The following is a 15,858-nucleotide window of genomic DNA, read 5'->3' as shown; positions in this document are numbered from 1 at the left end:
GGGGAGGGGGAGGTGGTGGTGGTGGTAGGGTGGAGGGAGGACTGACATGCGAAGGGCGTGAGGAGTGGCCGGCGGGTGGCAGGCGGGTGGCAGGCGGGTGGCCGGCGGGTGGCCGGCGGGTGGCCGGCGGGTGGCAGGCGGGGTGGGCGGGCAGACGGGCGAGCGGAGGAGTAGGTACCAATCCAAGACTACCTAGCCGTCCATGTTGTTCTTCTAACTACACAACGACTGTATCGCCTAGCGCTTTCGCTGCTCTCGGATGGGTCGAGGCCGTCGTCAAGACCCTCGCCATCGGCCGTCGATGTCGGGCACGGGTATGAGAGGACAGTTTAGCACGTGGGGGTCACGCCCGATCGAGCCGCCGGAAGAGCTTGATCGACTCCTCGTACGCAACAAAGGTGACAATAGAGGCCGGGATGACCTTCAACATGGCTGGGAGTAGGCCCTGGTACAGACCGCGGACGCCTGAGAGGTGGAGTGTGGCGCGGAGGCACTGCCATGACGATGTGTACGAAGGAAGTCGCCCTCCGTACTCGGCCGATCGTTCCAGGCCCTGAACCTGCATGCGTCGGCGGACGAGGTCAAGCGGATAGACGGCAAACTTGGCGAGTGCACCGGATGAGGCACCCACAGCAGCAGACGCCCACATCGGCATGCGGAAGTTGTCGTGGGCAAAGGCGCGGGCCTTGACCTCCTCGTAGAGAGTCAGCTGGATTGCCACGTACGGCACCGTCTGGACAAGAGTGATACCGAGGCCGCGGTAGAGGCCAAGCAGACCATCGGTGGAGATTCTGATCCTCGTCGACTCGAGCAGGGTGTGGTAGACCTTGGGCTCGCCCTGGGTGGCAAACAGGGTCCGCATCAGATCCAGCGGATAGGTGGCGAGCGTGGCCACCGACGCAGACAGGGCGCCGGCAGCAAGCGATGACATCCACGGCAGCGGCTGCGACGGGTCGGCGTCGTTGTCCGAGGCCGCAACCCGGATCTGGTGGTAGACAAAGAAGTTGATGGGCGCGTAGCCCATGTACATCAGATTGCCGGCCACATTGCCGCGCCAGAGCCCGACCAATCCTTCGGTCTTGACGATCTGGACCACCGCGTGTCGCATCGATGAGTACACATGCTTGCCGCGAGCTTCGGAAGCTACCCGAGTCTGCACCTGCAGTCGCAGCTTGAGCACGTCGAGCGGAGCGACAACCAGCCGCGACGCGACACCCGACGCGACGCCAGCAGCGAGCTCAGCGCCCGCAAACCGAGTCGACCGCCGGCTCGCGACCTTGTCCCTCCCTCCGCCGCACCCTTTGCTCGCCTCGGCCATGCCTCCTTCTGCCGCTTCGCCGGCTCGCTCCTTTACCGTGCGGTGCTTGGCTGGGGCTGGGTGCAAGTCGAGACGGGTGGCTCCGCGGAGTTGCGTCGTCAGTTGCTCTTGCCGCGCTGCGACTCGAGCTGCGAGGTAAAGGCAAACGAGACGAGCGGCCGTGGACCGGACGACGGCTCGTTGGGGGTGAGCGAGATGGACGAGGTGAGGGTGCCGACGTTGAGATCGCCGACGGCCGAAGGCCACTCCACATGGTTCCACACCTCGACTTCGGATTCTTGGTCTGCGGAAGCGGTGACAGCGGCAGCGGCAGCGGCAGCGTCGGCGGCGGGCGGGGTGAGGGCGACGGGCGTTGCTGGGGTGAGATCGGCGTCGTCGAGCGCGTCGAGGGCCGAGTCGAGGAGCGAGTCCTCAGTGACAGCGGCGACAGCGGCGGCCGAGGCATCGACGGCGGCCTGTGTGAGGGCGATGCCGTTGATGGGCGTACCGTCCGAGGAGCAGAGGCAGCCGATGAGGTCGTGGGTGTCAGCGAGGGTGTTGGCGTTGTACTTGAACAAGTTGCGGAGCTCCGAGTTGGTGAACGAGCCAGTCTTGGCGGCATTGTCGTCGACGATGACATCGGAGAGGCCCTGTTTCATGATCTGGCGCTGCCAGATCTTCTCCTCGATGGTGCCGGTGGTGAGGAAGCGATAGAGGATGACCCGCTTGGTCTGGCCGTCGCGCCAAACGCGGCCCATGGCCTGGAGATCGGTTGCCGGGTTCCAGTCCGGGTCGAGCATGACGAGCCTGTTAGCGCCGATGAGGTTGAGGCCGACGCCGCCGGCCTTGGCCGAGAGCAGGAAAATGCGCTCGGTATCGCCTGCGGCGTTGAAGCGAGTGACGAGCGACGGCCGCTTGGCAGCCGGCACCGAGCCGTCAAGCCGAAGGAAGAGCATGCCGCGGGCTTCGAGGATGTCGGCAATGAGCGTGAGGGTCTGGGTGTAGTTGGAGACAATGACAATCTTGTCGGTCGTCGACGCCGCGAGGTGGTCGAGGAGGCCGAGGAGGACCTGCATCTTGGACGAGAGCTCCGGGACGATGGCGGCGGTCGACGAGGTCAGCGACGGGTAGTCCTCAAGAGCCTCGCGGAGCTCGCGCGGGAGTTCAAGCGAGTCGAGAACGAGTGGGCCGTCGTCGGGGTCCTCCGCGGCGTCGTCGTCGTCGCTCTCACCGGCAGCGGCGGCGGCCTCCATGGCGGCGGTCGAGCGCGAGAGCACCAGCGCGGGGTGGTTGCAGATCTTCTTGAGGGTGGTGATGCACGCGAGCGCCCACGAGAACGAGAGGTCCTTGGCCGAGGCCATGCCCGAGAGCTTTGCGCGGGCAAAGGCCTCGTAGATGGCCTCCTGCAGCGGGTTCATCTTGATGAACAGCACATGCTCCTCCTTGGGTGGCAGGTACTTGCGCATCATGGACTGCGTCCGGCGAAGAATAAACTGCGATGTGATGCGGGCGAGCTCGTCGGAGCGGGCCTTGCCTAGAGCGACGACTGCCGGCGACGCGTTGCGCTCCTGCGCTTTGGCGATCGGCTCTTCAAAGATGCGGCGGAAAGTGGGGTACTCGCCGAGGATGCCCGGGTTGACAAAGTCGACGACCGAGAAGAACTCCTTGAGGTCGTTCTGGACCGGGGTGCCTGTAAGGATGATGCGACGTTTGGTGTTGAGCTTGAGCAGCGCCTTGGCGGTCTTGATCTCGGCGTTCTTCAGGCGATGGCCCTCGTCGCACACCAGCAAGCCGACGTTGGCCTTGCAAATGGCCTTGGCGTGGACTCGAAACTGCTCGTACGAGATGATGAGCAGATTCTTGACCTTGCCCGCCACAAACTCGGCGACGGCAGCCTTGATCTCCTTCTTCGACATGTGGTGGATGGTGATGGGCGGGAGGTGGGTGAAACCGAGCCATTTGCGGATCTCGAGCTCCCAGCCCTTAACCAGCGACGACGGCGTGACGACAATGGCCTTCTCTGCCGCCGATCGCGCAGCCTTGACCTCCGACTGGCTGAGGAGGGTGTGGACAAGCGAGAGCGCAGTGATGGTCTTCCCGAGGCCCATCTCGTCGGCGAGGATGCAGCCCGAGCCGGCAAAGCCACCGTGGCCCATTACACACTTGTACATGAACGCCACGCCCTCCTTCTGATGCGGGCGGAGGATGCGTGTGAGCTTGGGCGCGAGGACGACCGAGAGGCCTGCGCGGCTCCCGCCGTGTGGATCGCGGTGAAGCACGAGCGCATCGGGCGTATCTGGCGAGTAGAGCGCAGTCGATCGTGCAGCGGCATGTCCGCGCGCACCAAGTGAGCCTGACGGCGTCACAAAGTCCGAGCTGGGCGCGCCTGGTGCGTTGGCGTCGGTGACAGGCTTGCGGGCTCGGCCTGCCTTGGACCGCGGGACGGCTGCGAGCGGCGGGGCGAGACCGGCAGATGCGCCGCCAAGGAAGGCCTTGCCCGAGAGAAAGTCGGCTTCGGCGATGGTGCCCATGACCTCGACCTCCTTGGACGAAAAGGTCAGCTCCTCGCCCTCGGTCAGCGCCATCGACGCGCCGGGCCCCTGAAGCCGCGACTTTGCGATTTGCTTGCCCTCGTCGTTGAGGAGGGTGACCGACGAGCCGGTCATGACCAGCACGCCGTCGCCATCCCACGTCTTGTGCTTCTTTCTGGTGTACTTGCGCCACACTACGGCGTAGTACCGCTTCTTCACCGACTCATCGGCTTTGCTTCCGCCGGTCGCGGCCGGCCTGCCCGCGGCCGCCCCAGCCCGGGCCGTGGGCGGCTTGAAGCCGCGGTGAAGTGGGGCCCGGCCGCGGCCCAGGCCCCTGCTGCGGCTAAGCCCACGCCCACGGAGCCTTCCACGACCACGAGGTGCTGCTGCAGGCGAGGTCGTCGTGGGAACGCTGGCGGAAGGAGTGCCGGCGGCCGCACTCACAGCCGGCGGTCCAGAAAAGGTCGTAGAACTGGCCCCCTCTCCACCGGCATTGTCGCGGGCCCCAGTTCCACCGAGAGGACGGGGTGGGCGAAAGGGCTTCTTGAGCGATGGGGCTCCAGACAGGAGCTTGGCCTTTTTGGATGTGGGGAAGGGCTTGAGCACCCGGCGGCGGCGCATGGGTATGGGGGAGGGGGGGGGGGGGGGGAGAGGGGTGATCGCGGGCGCGATCGGGTTCGCAGGCACAAAGGGCGCTTGTGTTATGAGCGGAAGCGGGGCCGCGGCGCGGGCGGGTCAGACAACGGCACTGACGTAGGATTGGCAGGATCAGGATCGCGATCGGTGGCAGTTGATGCTGGGGCTTGGGAGACGCGGTTGGAGCGAGAGCTGCGAGAGGTACGACGGGGCCTGGGCTGGAGGCCAAACTCGCGGAGAGCGTCGGCGTCGTGGGCCGCGACGTAGTCTTTGGACCAGGTCTTGATGGGTGGGAGAGTCCATGAGGTGGCCTTGAGAAAGTACGGCTCGGAGAGGGCGTCGAGAGCGGTGATGCGGACCGAGTCGTCGACCTCGAGCATCTTGCGGAGGAGGCGATGGCCGGAAGAACGGCGGCGCGAGTTGGCCATGAGCTCGAGGAGCTTGCTCCGAGTCGGGCGGCGCTTGAGCTCCGCCTTGAAGAGCAGGCCTCCAAAGACAATGCCGAGCGAGAAGATGTCAACGGCGTACGAGTAGCCACGGCTTCGCTTGCCGCGCTTGATGTCGAGGATCTCGGGCGCCATGTAGCCCGGGGTGCCGACCTCTGAAGTGGGCGGGGCGGCCGAGTTGAACGGCTTGGAGCAGTCAAAGTCGATGAGGACTGCGGTCCGTGACTCGGCCTCAAAGATGACGTTTGCCGGCTTGATGTCGCGGTGGATGATGCCGTTTTGGTGGCAGTAGGCGAGCGCTTCGAGGACTTGGCGGACGTAGCGGCGGATCTCGTGCTTGGAGGCCGGCCCACCGCGGACCGGCTTGTAGTACTTGGTGACGACGGCAAAGCACGAGGTCTCCTTGATGACGTGCCAGGCGACAAACTGCTGGGTGTGGTGCGCGCCGTCGAGGTTGCGGAGAATGCGAACTTCACGCGGCTGGGTCCGCACCGACGCGGCGCGATCGACGAGCTTGATGGCGACTAGGTCGCCGATGGTGGCGCGATGGGCGGCGGCGCGCGGGACTCGCTCCACCGCCGCCAAATACACCACGGTATCCTTGTGCTTGGCAATGGTCTGGGTGATGGCGTAACCGAGCCGGCGGAGCTCGGCGAGATTGGCAGGCTGCGGAAACTTAGCAGCCTGGCTCTTGACCGCACCTGAGCTTGAGTCGGAGACCGACGAGTATGTGGTGGAGAAGTAGCTCGACGAGTCGTTGACGGTGCCCTCGGCGTCAGCGGGAGAAGCGTCGGCCCGCGACGGCTGCGGCGGCGGGACCAGTGGCTGCAGGTATGACCGAGGAGGCGCGAGGACTGACGGCGGCGGGCCGGTCATTTTGCGCGGCGAAGGGGCAGGGAGCGACGGGGCGGCGAGGGCGGCGGGCGCGTGCCCCGCCAGTGGCGGCGGAGAGCTGACCATCCAGCCGTCGAGAGCGACGCCTAGGTCGTGGATCCGGCGCATGAGGCGGGCGAGGGCAAGCACGTCCGCCGGGATCGCCATGTTGAGCCCGGCACGCGCGTAGTGCTGCAAGACGTAGTCGTTGCCTGCCGTGTCGTAGCCGAGAAAGTAGACGTAAACCCGGCGGCCTGCGATGACGAGGCCAAAGAGGGTAAAGCGGGTCGAGAGGTCGACGAGGACGCTCGCAGGCACTGTCCGGCGCAAAAAGGTGAGCGCCATCGTCATTTCGGCGCCGAGCTTGGCGACAGCCTCCGACAGACTGCTGTCGTCGACGCTCGGTTCCGATGCCGGCGGCGGTGTCGCGGTCTCGGCCACCAGCAGCGGAAGCCGAGTCGACGCGAGCTCAATAACAAGCGAGGGCACAAGCTCACCAGACATCCAAGGAACCGGGGCGGAGCGGCGGACGGTAAAGTTATGGCGGGGGCCAAAGAAGCCGTCGATGACAGGGGCGTAGACCCTTGCCAGCAGCGCCTCGCTGGTGGCGAGCGCCGGATCGGCGAAGAGCGCCGCCATGGCCGGCAGCGCGTTGAGGAGCTGTAGCAAGTAGAGGGCGTCATCGAGTGCGGTGCCGGATGCTGTGGAGAGGGCAGCCACAACCGAGCGATGGAGTGACCGCAGCTCGGCGCCAAGCGCGGCCACATCGGCAGTGCGGCCGGGGCCGACCGGCGGAGTTGAGCCGCCAGGCACCGCTGGGGTACCGGACCCGGGCGCGGCGCGCGCACTCGGCTCGACAGAAAACGGCGAGAGCGCGTGCTCGCCGAGGCCGAGCGGATCAAAGGCGACTTTCCAGGGCGCGACCAGCTCGCGCTGGGCAAGCGCAAACTCGCGCTTGGTGGCGTGCGGGTAGATGTTGTAGTAGAGGACAAACCAGCGGGCAAAGAACGAGACGTAGAACTGGTCGACCGGGCGAAAGGCCTCAATCTTGGCCTGCGAGAGTTCGATCTTCCATGCTGGATCGCGCGGCGACGGCAGTGTCGCCGTGGGGCGAGGTGCTGGCTCTGGCGGCGTGACCAGCGCAAACGATGGTGTCTTGGTCGGGTAGAGAGCGGTAAAGGCGGCTGCAAAGAGCGCCTTGGACATGCCGAGCTCGAGCGCGTCCGGCCAAGTCAGGCTGTGCATGTGGACAATTTGGGTCATACCGGTCTCGGCCATGGCATCGACAACAGCAGAAAGCTCTTCGGCGGTGAGCGGGCTGGGAAGCGCCGCGTTGAGCGAATCGAGAAACGGCGCCACGTCGTCGAGCAGCTGCGCCTCGGAGAGGAAGACAGGCTCGTCGAGCACAACCTCGCCCTCAGACTTGGTGTCGTCATCATCAGGTGTACCTGCAGCCGCAGGCGGTAGCCGCGGCACAGGCTCGACTTCGTCGTCGTCAGAGACTAGCATAAGCAAGTCCGAGCCCGACGATGAGTCGCCATCCTCTGCTGCAGCTGCGGCGAGGGCGGCAGCGACCAGATCCGAGCCGGAGCTTGCAGGCTTGGAAAGCAGAGTCGCTGCCGGAGAGTGCGGAGACTGTGGAGTTGCTGCAGGCGGTATTTCAGTCGAGTCGACCCAAGTCAAGCCATCTGCGGAGACGATGGACTCTACCCTAGAGATGAGGGCATCGATCTCTGCATCCGATCTTGTCATGTCCCGCATGAGACGAAGCGGAGAGGGAGTGAGCGGGTTCTGGTCGCGACGATGACTATCAGCAGACTCGCCAGCATGATCAGCATGATCAGCATGATCAGCATGATCATGATAGTCTGAATGGGTTTGATACTGTAGTGAACCCATAGCAACAGTAGAGGCAATGGCTGTACCTGCCACACATAGCGACTTGAGGGCGGAGACCCGCAGGTCAGGAACTTGGTCCATGTCCATGCTTTTCGACTTTGAGCTGACGAAGAAACTGTAGTGACGATACGCATTAGCTGTTAGTCATTTAGTCAGTCATTAGAATCAGTTAGTTAGTCACAGTAAGCCGTTCCGTTCACTGGCCCTGACTCTCGGCCTTGACCTTGCCGCTGTGGCGGGGAAGACTGCCCGTCGCCGCATTGGCGCGCCAAAGAGTCGAAAACGGCAGCAGTCTCCGGTTTTGTCCCGCTCCAAGTCACGACAGGGATCGGGAAGGTCATCGGGGATGAGCATAGTATGGGGAGGGGGGAGGGGGGAGGGGGGGCTGGTTGTTGTTGGATGGGCATGAGCATGGCTACAGGCCGGTGACAAACTGGAAGCCCGGCTGATGGCCGGCGTACGACGATGAGACGGTGCCGGGGCCGACTGCCGCGAGAAAGGCATCGGGGACGGTGAGGAGCGAGTCCTGGCGGGCGTGTGTCGGAAGACGCTGGTGGCGCTCGGCCTCCTCGGTGTCGAAGCGCGAGACAAGGTACGGTCCGGTCTGGACGCCTGTGGCGTTGATGAGGCCCATGGTGTGCCCGCCGTAGCCGGTGATGCGGCCTCGGGCGAGGCCGCCGTTGAGTCGTTCGACAAGCTTGCGGTTGGAGAGAGTGCCCATGGCCTTGCGGCGCTGGGCGCGCCCAGACATCGGGCGCGACGAGGCGACCGACGCCGGGCGAGGCGGCTGTGCTGCATCGTCTTTGTAGGCATGGACCGGCGAGACGGCGGTGGTCGGCCGGCGGCGGTTGAGCTCGGACAGGGTCGACGCTGCCGATGGCGGCTTGTTGCTTGCGGACGCAGGCTCAGCCGCCAGCTCGTTGTTTGCCGGAGGCGTCGATGACGGCGACGATCTGGATGCTGATCGGGGCGCCGAGCGTGACGCCGAGCGGGGCGACGATCGGGAAGCCGAGCGTGTAGCAGAGGCTGAACGGGTACGGGCACGGGTACAAGACTGGCGAGCCTCCACGCCATGCAAGCGAGCATGAGCACGAGCCGCCATACGACGAGCATAAGTGGAAGCCGTTGTCATGCCCTTCTTTCTCGGCGAGACATCACGAGTGAACCGCCACGATGCATAGTCGCCAGTAGCCACGCCCAAAGTAGCCTGAAGACCTGGGATATGACTGTGGTTGAGAGTTGATCGGATGATGTGTGGAATGAGTATGGTGGGGCAGGAGAGAGGGTGGTGGACGACGTGAAGAATCAACGACAGAAGAAACGGTTGACAGGGGAGGTGAGGACGACGGGTATGGGCATGATGGATAGAGGAAAGTTGGAGAGGGCAGGGGGGAGGGGGGAGGGAGGGACATACCCAGAGTATCCGGACACGCGTCCGCGCTTGGTAGGCATGGTAGGAGTCGGGTGAGGGAGGGTAGGGGATGCGGGAGGGGAGGGGGGTGATGGTTGATGGTGATGGTGGGGATGATGGTTGATGGTGATGGTGGGGGTGATGGTGGTGGTGGTGGTGGTGATGGTTGATGGTGATGGTGAGGGTGGAGGTGATGATGACCATGATGACCACGACCAGCCATGATGGTGCGTCTGTCATACATCCCCTCCCCTGCACTGGCCAATGATCTCGGTACACCTTTGATCACGCACACGTCGCCGATCGGGTTCCCCTCTGACTTACGCTGTTTCTGCTGTTTCTGCTGTTTCTGCTGTCTGCAACTGCCTGTGCTGTCCGTGCCAGCAGCCACCCCTCCACGATGGCCATGACCCAAAACCATCCCCACACGCCACGTCAAACAGCCGTCCATCCTCCAACAGTACCGATCGACTTGGCCGTCGGCCGATGGAGCTTATTGCCGTCGGTCGATGGAGCTTATTGACTCTGTGGGCGAGAGGCCCAACGGTACTGACTGACGCCCCTTGCCATCATCATCACCAAGGTTGGCCTCTAGCTGAGCAGATGCGGCGGTTTGACCACTGCGAGAGAGTTGCGTAGACGACAGACTGCACTCACTCTGTGTGTAACAGTAGCAAGGAGAAGGACATGGCTACTGTGCCACTGTTTGAAGAGGGTGATGTTGTGTATGTAGGCGGTGGTGGTGGTGGTGGTGATGGTGATGGTGGTGGTGGTGGTGGTGGTGGTGGTGGGTATGAGGCAGAGTCTGGTCGGCTGAAGTTGGAAGAGCTGGAGGACTTTGCCGATGCGGCGGAGGGGAACAGCAACAACAACAGCGACGACGACGACGACGACGTTGGTAGTGAGACCAGCAACAATGGTAACGGCAGTAATGGTAGCCATGGTGGGATTCATGGTACTGCTGGTGGCAGCTCGGCGGGCGTTGCCTCGGACAGAGTCGAAAGTGTGGAAACGGATTTGGCCAAAATCGGGAACGGCGGGCTGACTCGGGCGGCGGATGATGGAGGGCCCGGTGACGTTGATAGGCTGGCGGCTGGGCCGGGACCAGGTGGGCTGTACTCGGAGGCTGAGTTTGATGACTCGGCGTGGAGGATGAAGGCGCGGGCGCTGGACAACCGCTTGAAGCTGCAGCAGGACGAGCTGCAGCGGAGGTTGGATCGCCTGCGGTCAGAGCTGGAGGCCCGCCACTCGGTTCTGGCCCACTCGGTCTCGCCGTCGGACAGACAGTACTCGGAATCGCTGCGGCGGACCGTCTTGCACGACAACGCTGCCGGTAGCAGAGCGGCGAGCGGAGTCTGCGGAAGCGCGGACGGGAGCGGCGAGAGTGCGATGGAGGCCCGCAACGAGATGCTGCGAGCAGAGATCAAGATGCTCCGCTCGCTGTTGGAGAGTGTTGACGGCGATGCAGGAAGCGGCGGGGTACCCGAGGAAGCGCGGCGTAAGATCGGCAAGTATGCGGTGTATATCCAGAAGCTGCAGCACAAGCTCCAGCGCCGGAAGGTCGAGGTCCGCGAGCTGCGGGCGTCCGAGTCGCGGCTGGTGGTCAAGCTGCAGGACCTCGAGTCTGCACTTGACGACGAACGTGAGCGCTCGGCCAAGCTGGTGGCCAAGATGAAGGCCAAGCGCAAGGACCGCAAGTCGCGGCGAGGGACTGCGGCAGCGGTGCTGGCCGACGAGGGGGTGGGTGGCGAGTCGTCGGGCGCCAGCGAGTCGGGCAGCGTGCCACGGATGCCGTCGAACCCGTTGTTTGAGAGCATGGCAAGCGGGTCGGACGCGGCGGACTCGCCGGTGCCGATGCGCGGAGGACGGCCGGCGTCGGGCAAGGCGTCGCGGCCGGTCTCGATGGCGGTCAGCACGCTGGCAGATATGGCCGAGCTTGAGCGGCAAATCAGCAGCCTGCAGACCGAGAACGAGGCGCTCAAGGTCAAGCTCGACGCCAACGCCACGTACCTCCGGGTGCGCAAGGCGACAAAGGTGGAAGACATGAGCGAGGCGGAGCTGCGGGCCGAGGTCGGCGCTCTCCGCGAAGAGGTCGAGGCCTCGCACCTGCTTGTGGCGCGGCACATGGACTCGGCTAAGGTCACCCGGGCAGCGCTCGCCAACGCCGAGGCTAAGATCAAAAAGGTGGAGGCGTCGTCGCGCGGCAAGGTCCTCCGCGACATCGAACAATCACTGCAGGATGCGCGGCTGCACAACAAGCAGCTGCGCGATCGGGTCCACGTCCTTCAGACCATGCTCGACGCCAACATGATCAACGCCACGCCGTTTGAGACGGGGTCGGCCACGCTGATGCCGACTGGCATCGCCGCCGGTGCCGCGCTCAACTCCTCGTTCAACACCTCGCTCACGACTGGGCCTGCACCGGAGCAGATCATCGAGCTCGAGGCCGAGCTCCGTGCGGCGCGCGAGTCCGAGGCTGAGCTTGCCAAAAGGTGCGCGCGTTTGAGATCTCGACCTCGCTCGACGACGCCGAGTTTGTCGGTTCGACAGGTTCGCTGGCCAGCAGTAAGGATCGTTCGGCCTCGCCTCATGCCCAGCTCAAGATGCTGCGGGTCGAGTTGAATGCGGCAAACGTGATGGTGACCCAGCAGCTGGCCGAGATTAGCGTGCTCAAGGCTGCGCTCGAGACCGAGAAGGCCAAGACCGCCAAACTCGCCAAGCTCGCCAACTCGAGATCTTGTTCCATCTCGAGGCCGAGCTCAAGGACGCCGAGAAGCACACCAAGGTCCTTCGGCAGGAGCTCGCGGAGCGGTCCGAGGAGGCAGCGAGCGCGCAATCCCGGGTCGCCGCCCTCGAGGATGAGGTCGTCGGCCTCCGCACCCGTCTCTCCCGCTCTAGCCGCCGCAAGCTTCGGCGGTCGTTCAACGCGGTCACCGCGTCTGCGGCGCTCGCCCACGGTGCACCATCGACTGACCCGGGTGTAGAGCCGGTCTCCGATCCTGTGGCGGACGCCGCCGCGTCGGCCGATCCCACTGCAGGCACGCCGAGTCCGTCAGCCAGCCGAGCCGACCTTGCGCCACCGACTGTGGGCAGCGAATAAACAAAGCAAAACGCAGCCATTACACCACAGCCAGCCATGACGCTGATGTTTGGACTCCCTTGAGCTTGATGAAGGAGCTGTCGGATTGGCTGAGCTTGGTCTTGGATGCTGGAAACGATCGGATGCGGCAGGACCAGCCACGTGGCGATGCGGAGGTGACAGGTCGTCGTCGGTCGGCCGCCGTGTCACACACCACACTCGGACCACAGCTGGTGTGGCTCGCATGACGCAGTCCCAACGTCGACGAGAGCGCACAAGAGGAGACGGCAATGGGGGTAGTGACAAAGGCGGCGGCGGCGGCGGTGATGGGCGTGGTGGTCGTGCGGTCATTCTCGCCGTCTACACCGAGGAAGAGCGTGCACGGATGAGAATGGGGCGACCGAGTGACGCGAGCCGGGCGCGAGGGCGGCGGACATCACGCCGGGCGGCTAGGACGGGCGAGGGCAGACACGCGGTGGCGACTGAGACAGCGCTGGTGGTGGATGACGAGACGGAAGCAGAGTTTGGCAACAGCGGGCTAGCCAACTGCGATGAGCTGGAGGCGGCACCGGGGCCGAGCACGCCTGAGGGTGCTGGCAGGAAGGGCGATGGTGGACGAGGCACAAAGCACGGCCGGCGGCGAAGTACGCAGGTGTTTTGCTTCCTCACTAGGTGTGTGTCGTGGACGGTGGTGGCAGTGGCGGTGGCGATGCTGGCGATGATTGTGGGCTCGATGTCGCAGCAGAGCACGGCGCAGGTGGCTTCGACGGCGGTGCTGGCCAACTTGCCCGAGACTGTGGCCGGGCCACTGCGGGAGGCTCTTGACGCGCTGGGCAACACGCTCTCTGTGGTCAACTCGACCAACTTTGACGGAGTGGGCCAGCGTCTGGCGACCGAGGGCGTGCGGGCACACCACCCGCTGATCTTCATCCCCGGCATTGTCTCGACCGGCCTGCACCTGTGGGAGGGCCGGCCGTGCGCGGCGTCTTACTTCCGGTCGCGAATCTGGGGAACGACGACAATGTTTGCGTCGTTTATGACGGACAAGCACTGCTGGCTTGACCATATCTGCCTCACAGCCGAGGGCAAGGATCCGTCAGGCGTCCGAGTCCGCGCGGCCGAGTCGCTCGAGGCTGCCGACTATCTCTTTCCAGGCTTTTGGGTGTGGGGCAAGCTCATTGCCAATCTCGCGCGGGTGGGCTACGACTCGAACTCGATGTTCATGGCGTCGTACGACTGGCGATTGTCGCTGAGCGAGATGCAGGCTCGCGACGGGTACTTTTCCAAGCTCAAGTCGACAATCGAGCTGGCGTACGAGCTCAATGACGGGGTGGCGCCGGTGGTGATGGGCCACTCGCTGGGCGGCAACGTCATGTTCTACTTTCTCAAGTGGGTGGAGGCGCCGTGGGGCGGCAACGCGGGCCGCAGTGGGTGGACACGTACATCGAGGCTGTAGTGCCGATTGCAGCGCCGCTGCTGGGCGTGCCCAAGGCTGTGGCATCGCTTGCGTCGGGCGAGATGCGCAACTCGGCCCACATGGGCATGTTCGAGGGATTGCTACTAGACAAGGTGTTTGCGCGGACAGCACGGATGCGGATGTTCCGGTCGTGGTTCTCGGTGGCGGTGATGCTGCCCAAGGGCGGGTCGCGGGTGTGGGGCTCGGCCGAGGCTGGGGCACCGGACGATCTCGCAGCAAACGCGACATTCCCGGCGTTCAACGTGACGGCGCCGGCGTCGTTTAGTCTCGCACCGATGCTGCGGTACAAGCAATCGAGCGGTGAGGAGCGAGTGTACTACGCCGACGACCTCGGGAGCTGGTTCAGCGAGCTTGCGCCGGGCTGGTGGGAGCGAGTGACGGCGCAGTTTTCACTGGGGGACAAACACCGGCCGGTGCCCGGTGAGAGCCCGGAGGAGCACGCGGCACGGGTGGCGGAGGAGCCCGGAGTGTGGAGCAACGTGTTGGAGACGCCGCTTCCGGTCGCGCCGACAACCAAGATCTACTGCTTGTACGGGACGGGGCTGCCGGCGGAGCGGACGTTTCACTACCGCGACCACGAGGCGGGCGGCGAGCCGGTCGACGACGACGCAGTGGGTGGGAGCAACGCGACAGCGGTGCGCGGATCGGGAGAAAACGTGCTGCGGCGGGAGATCGACATCGAGGCGACCGAGCGCGAGCGCGGCCTGCTTCATGGGGTGCAGGACTCGCTCGGCGACGGCACGGTCCCGCTCATCTCGCTCGGGCTGATGTGCGCGGACCTGTGGCGGCGCGACGAGTACAACCCCGGCAAGATGCCTGTGGTGACGCGCGAGTACGAGCACGTCAACGCGCCGTTTGACCCGCGCGGAGGGCCAGGCACTGCCGACCACGTTGACCTGCTCGGCAACTCGGGCCTCATCGAGGACATTTTGCGGATTGCGGCGCATACCGAGACCGGCGCGCATCCGTTGCTCGACGAGCGGATTGTCTCACCAATTCGCGAGATGGCGAGTGCCATCGAGTGGTGAGGTGCTCAGGTGGAGCTTGTACCGCTAGGCGGAGTAAAGATAGGCGGCGGCATCAGAATCGGCACGCTAGGATCGGCACCGTCGGACGAGTCGCTGCTGCCGGAGAGGAGCTGCAGGCGCGGTGGAGCCGCGGGCTGGGCCTCGACTCGCGGCAGGGCGGCCTGGGGCAGGCCATCGTAGGTGGGCCACACAAAGGGATGGAGAGCAGAATCCGAGTCATCGATGACGCCTGATGGCTCGAGGGCTTCTAGATCATAGAGGGCAGCAGTCATGGCGTGAGTCTGGAGCAGGGCATCGCCGAGGCGGGTTCGCAAGTCTGCGAGCGACGTAGCGAGCGAGTTGAGTGAGTTGAGCGAGACGGCGGCAGAGGCGACGGCCTCCTGAGCGGCAATGACTGCAGCGGTCCGCTGAGCAAACAGCTGCTCGAGGCCGCGCATAGCGGTGCAGACCTTGGACTGCTCCAGGACGACCGAGTGGAACATGCGGCGCTGGTAGTCCTGCAGAAAGGCGCCTGCGCGGATGATGGCTTGCGGATCGATGGTCGGCGTCTCACCGGCAGCCTTGTTGGGTGAGACAAAGACGTCCTGGAGGAGCGACTTCATCGCAGACTTGAGCAGGGCAGGCGGGATGGGCGTAGTCTCTAGCATAGTCCGGATGGCCTTGCTTGCCTGAGCCCGTTTTGCCCGTCTGCTCTCGAGCGTGCCCTCCCGCGGTCCGTCGACGGCAGCTGCGTGGACCGTAACAATCTTCCGTGGCTTGTACACCACCTCTGGTGCGGCCTTGTCTGCTGTATGTGGACCGGGTGGCCTCTCCTTGGACGTGTCCTGCCCCATGGTTGGAGGAGAGCGGTACTGACGATAATCGTTGTTGTTGTTTGTTGACGTTTATCGTCATAACCATAACCATAATCATTGTTGTTGTTGTTGTTGGCGTTGTTGTTGGCGTTGTTGTTGGCGTTAATCGTTGCCCTCTCTCGTTGGCCAACATTGGCCGTCACGTGCCGGTCCCCTTCCTCGCCACCACCACCACACACTTGACCACCATGGGAATCCTCCTCTCGACCTGTGCTGCTCAGGGCGTGTGTGAAGCCTCCACATGCGCCCTTGGCCTCGGCACCCGCTGGTACGCCCCCTTGGTCGGGGGAGGCTTTGGGGGTTTTTTTTTAGGGGGGGGGGGGGGGG

General features: G+C 64.5%; 7 protein-coding genes across 7 annotated transcripts in view; 3 read left to right on the top strand and 4 right to left on the bottom strand.

The window, feature by feature from the left end:
- Positions 1-343: 343 nt before the first annotated feature.
- Positions 344-1,318, bottom strand: AMSG_06787 (thiamine pyrophosphate carrier 1; the record flags this gene model as incomplete). The annotated part of the gene is made up of 1 exon (XM_013901399.1): positions 344-1,318. One exon carries the CDS (start codon positions 1,316-1,318, stop codon positions 344-346), a length of 975 nt encoding a protein of 324 aa, XP_013756853.1.
- Positions 1,319-1,416: 98 nt separating this feature from the next.
- AMSG_06786 (CAMK protein kinase) lies at positions 1,417-7,619 on the bottom strand (the record flags this gene model as incomplete). The annotated part of the gene is made up of 2 exons (XM_013901398.1): positions 4,582-7,619; positions 1,417-4,162 (listed from the first exon to the last, which is right to left on the bottom strand). Exons 1-2 carry the CDS (start codon positions 7,542-7,544, stop codon positions 1,417-1,419), a joined length of 5,709 nt encoding a protein of 1,902 aa, XP_013756852.1. The 5' UTR covers positions 7,545-7,619.
- Positions 7,620-8,084: 465 nt separating this feature from the next.
- On the bottom strand, positions 8,085-8,814 carry AMSG_06785 (uncharacterized protein; the record flags this gene model as incomplete). Its single annotated transcript, XM_013901397.1, has 3 exons — positions 8,085-8,598; positions 8,627-8,745; positions 8,787-8,814. 3 exons carry the CDS (start codon positions 8,812-8,814, stop codon positions 8,098-8,100), a joined length of 648 nt encoding a protein of 215 aa, XP_013756851.1. The 3' UTR covers positions 8,085-8,097.
- Positions 8,815-10,016: 1,202 nt separating this feature from the next.
- On the top strand, positions 10,017-12,193 carry AMSG_06784 (uncharacterized protein; the record flags this gene model as incomplete). Its single annotated transcript, XM_013901396.1, has 3 exons — positions 10,017-11,548; positions 11,575-11,759; positions 11,828-12,193. The coding sequence occupies exons 1-3, from the start codon at positions 10,246-10,248 to the stop codon at positions 12,191-12,193; spliced, it is 1,854 nt and encodes a 617-aa protein (XP_013756850.1). The 5' UTR covers positions 10,017-10,245.
- Positions 12,194-12,563: 370 nt separating this feature from the next.
- Positions 12,564-14,677, top strand: AMSG_06783 (Phospholipid:diacylglycerol acyltransferase; the record flags this gene model as incomplete). Its single annotated transcript, XM_013901395.1, has 2 exons — positions 12,564-13,565; positions 13,601-14,677. 2 exons carry the CDS (start codon positions 12,564-12,566, stop codon positions 14,675-14,677), a joined length of 2,079 nt encoding a protein of 692 aa, XP_013756849.1.
- Positions 14,678-14,701: 24 nt separating this feature from the next.
- AMSG_06782 (uncharacterized protein) lies at positions 14,702-15,510 on the bottom strand (the record flags this gene model as incomplete). Its single annotated transcript, XM_013901394.1, has 2 exons — positions 14,702-14,743; positions 14,824-15,510. 2 exons carry the CDS (start codon positions 15,508-15,510, stop codon positions 14,702-14,704), a joined length of 729 nt encoding a protein of 242 aa, XP_013756848.1.
- Positions 15,511-15,719: 209 nt separating this feature from the next.
- Positions 15,720-15,858, top strand: part of AMSG_06781 (membrane protein TMS1) — a gene marked incomplete at both ends in the record, with an annotated part of 1,674 nt that continues 1,535 nt past the window's right edge. The window contains one exon of the mRNA XM_013901393.1: positions 15,720-15,799. Coding sequence (XP_013756847.1) covers positions 15,720-15,799 — 80 coding nt within the window. The remainder of the gene's footprint in view (positions 15,800-15,858) is intronic.

The sequence above is a fragment of the Thecamonas trahens genome, assembly GCF_000142905.1.
Source record: "Thecamonas trahens ATCC 50062 unplaced genomic scaffold supercont1.29, whole genome shotgun sequence".
NCBI classification, from domain to species: domain Eukaryota; order Apusomonadida; family Apusomonadidae; genus Thecamonas; species Thecamonas trahens.
Note: the sequence above shows the minus strand (reverse complement) of the source record. Positions and strands in the feature narration are given on the sequence as shown.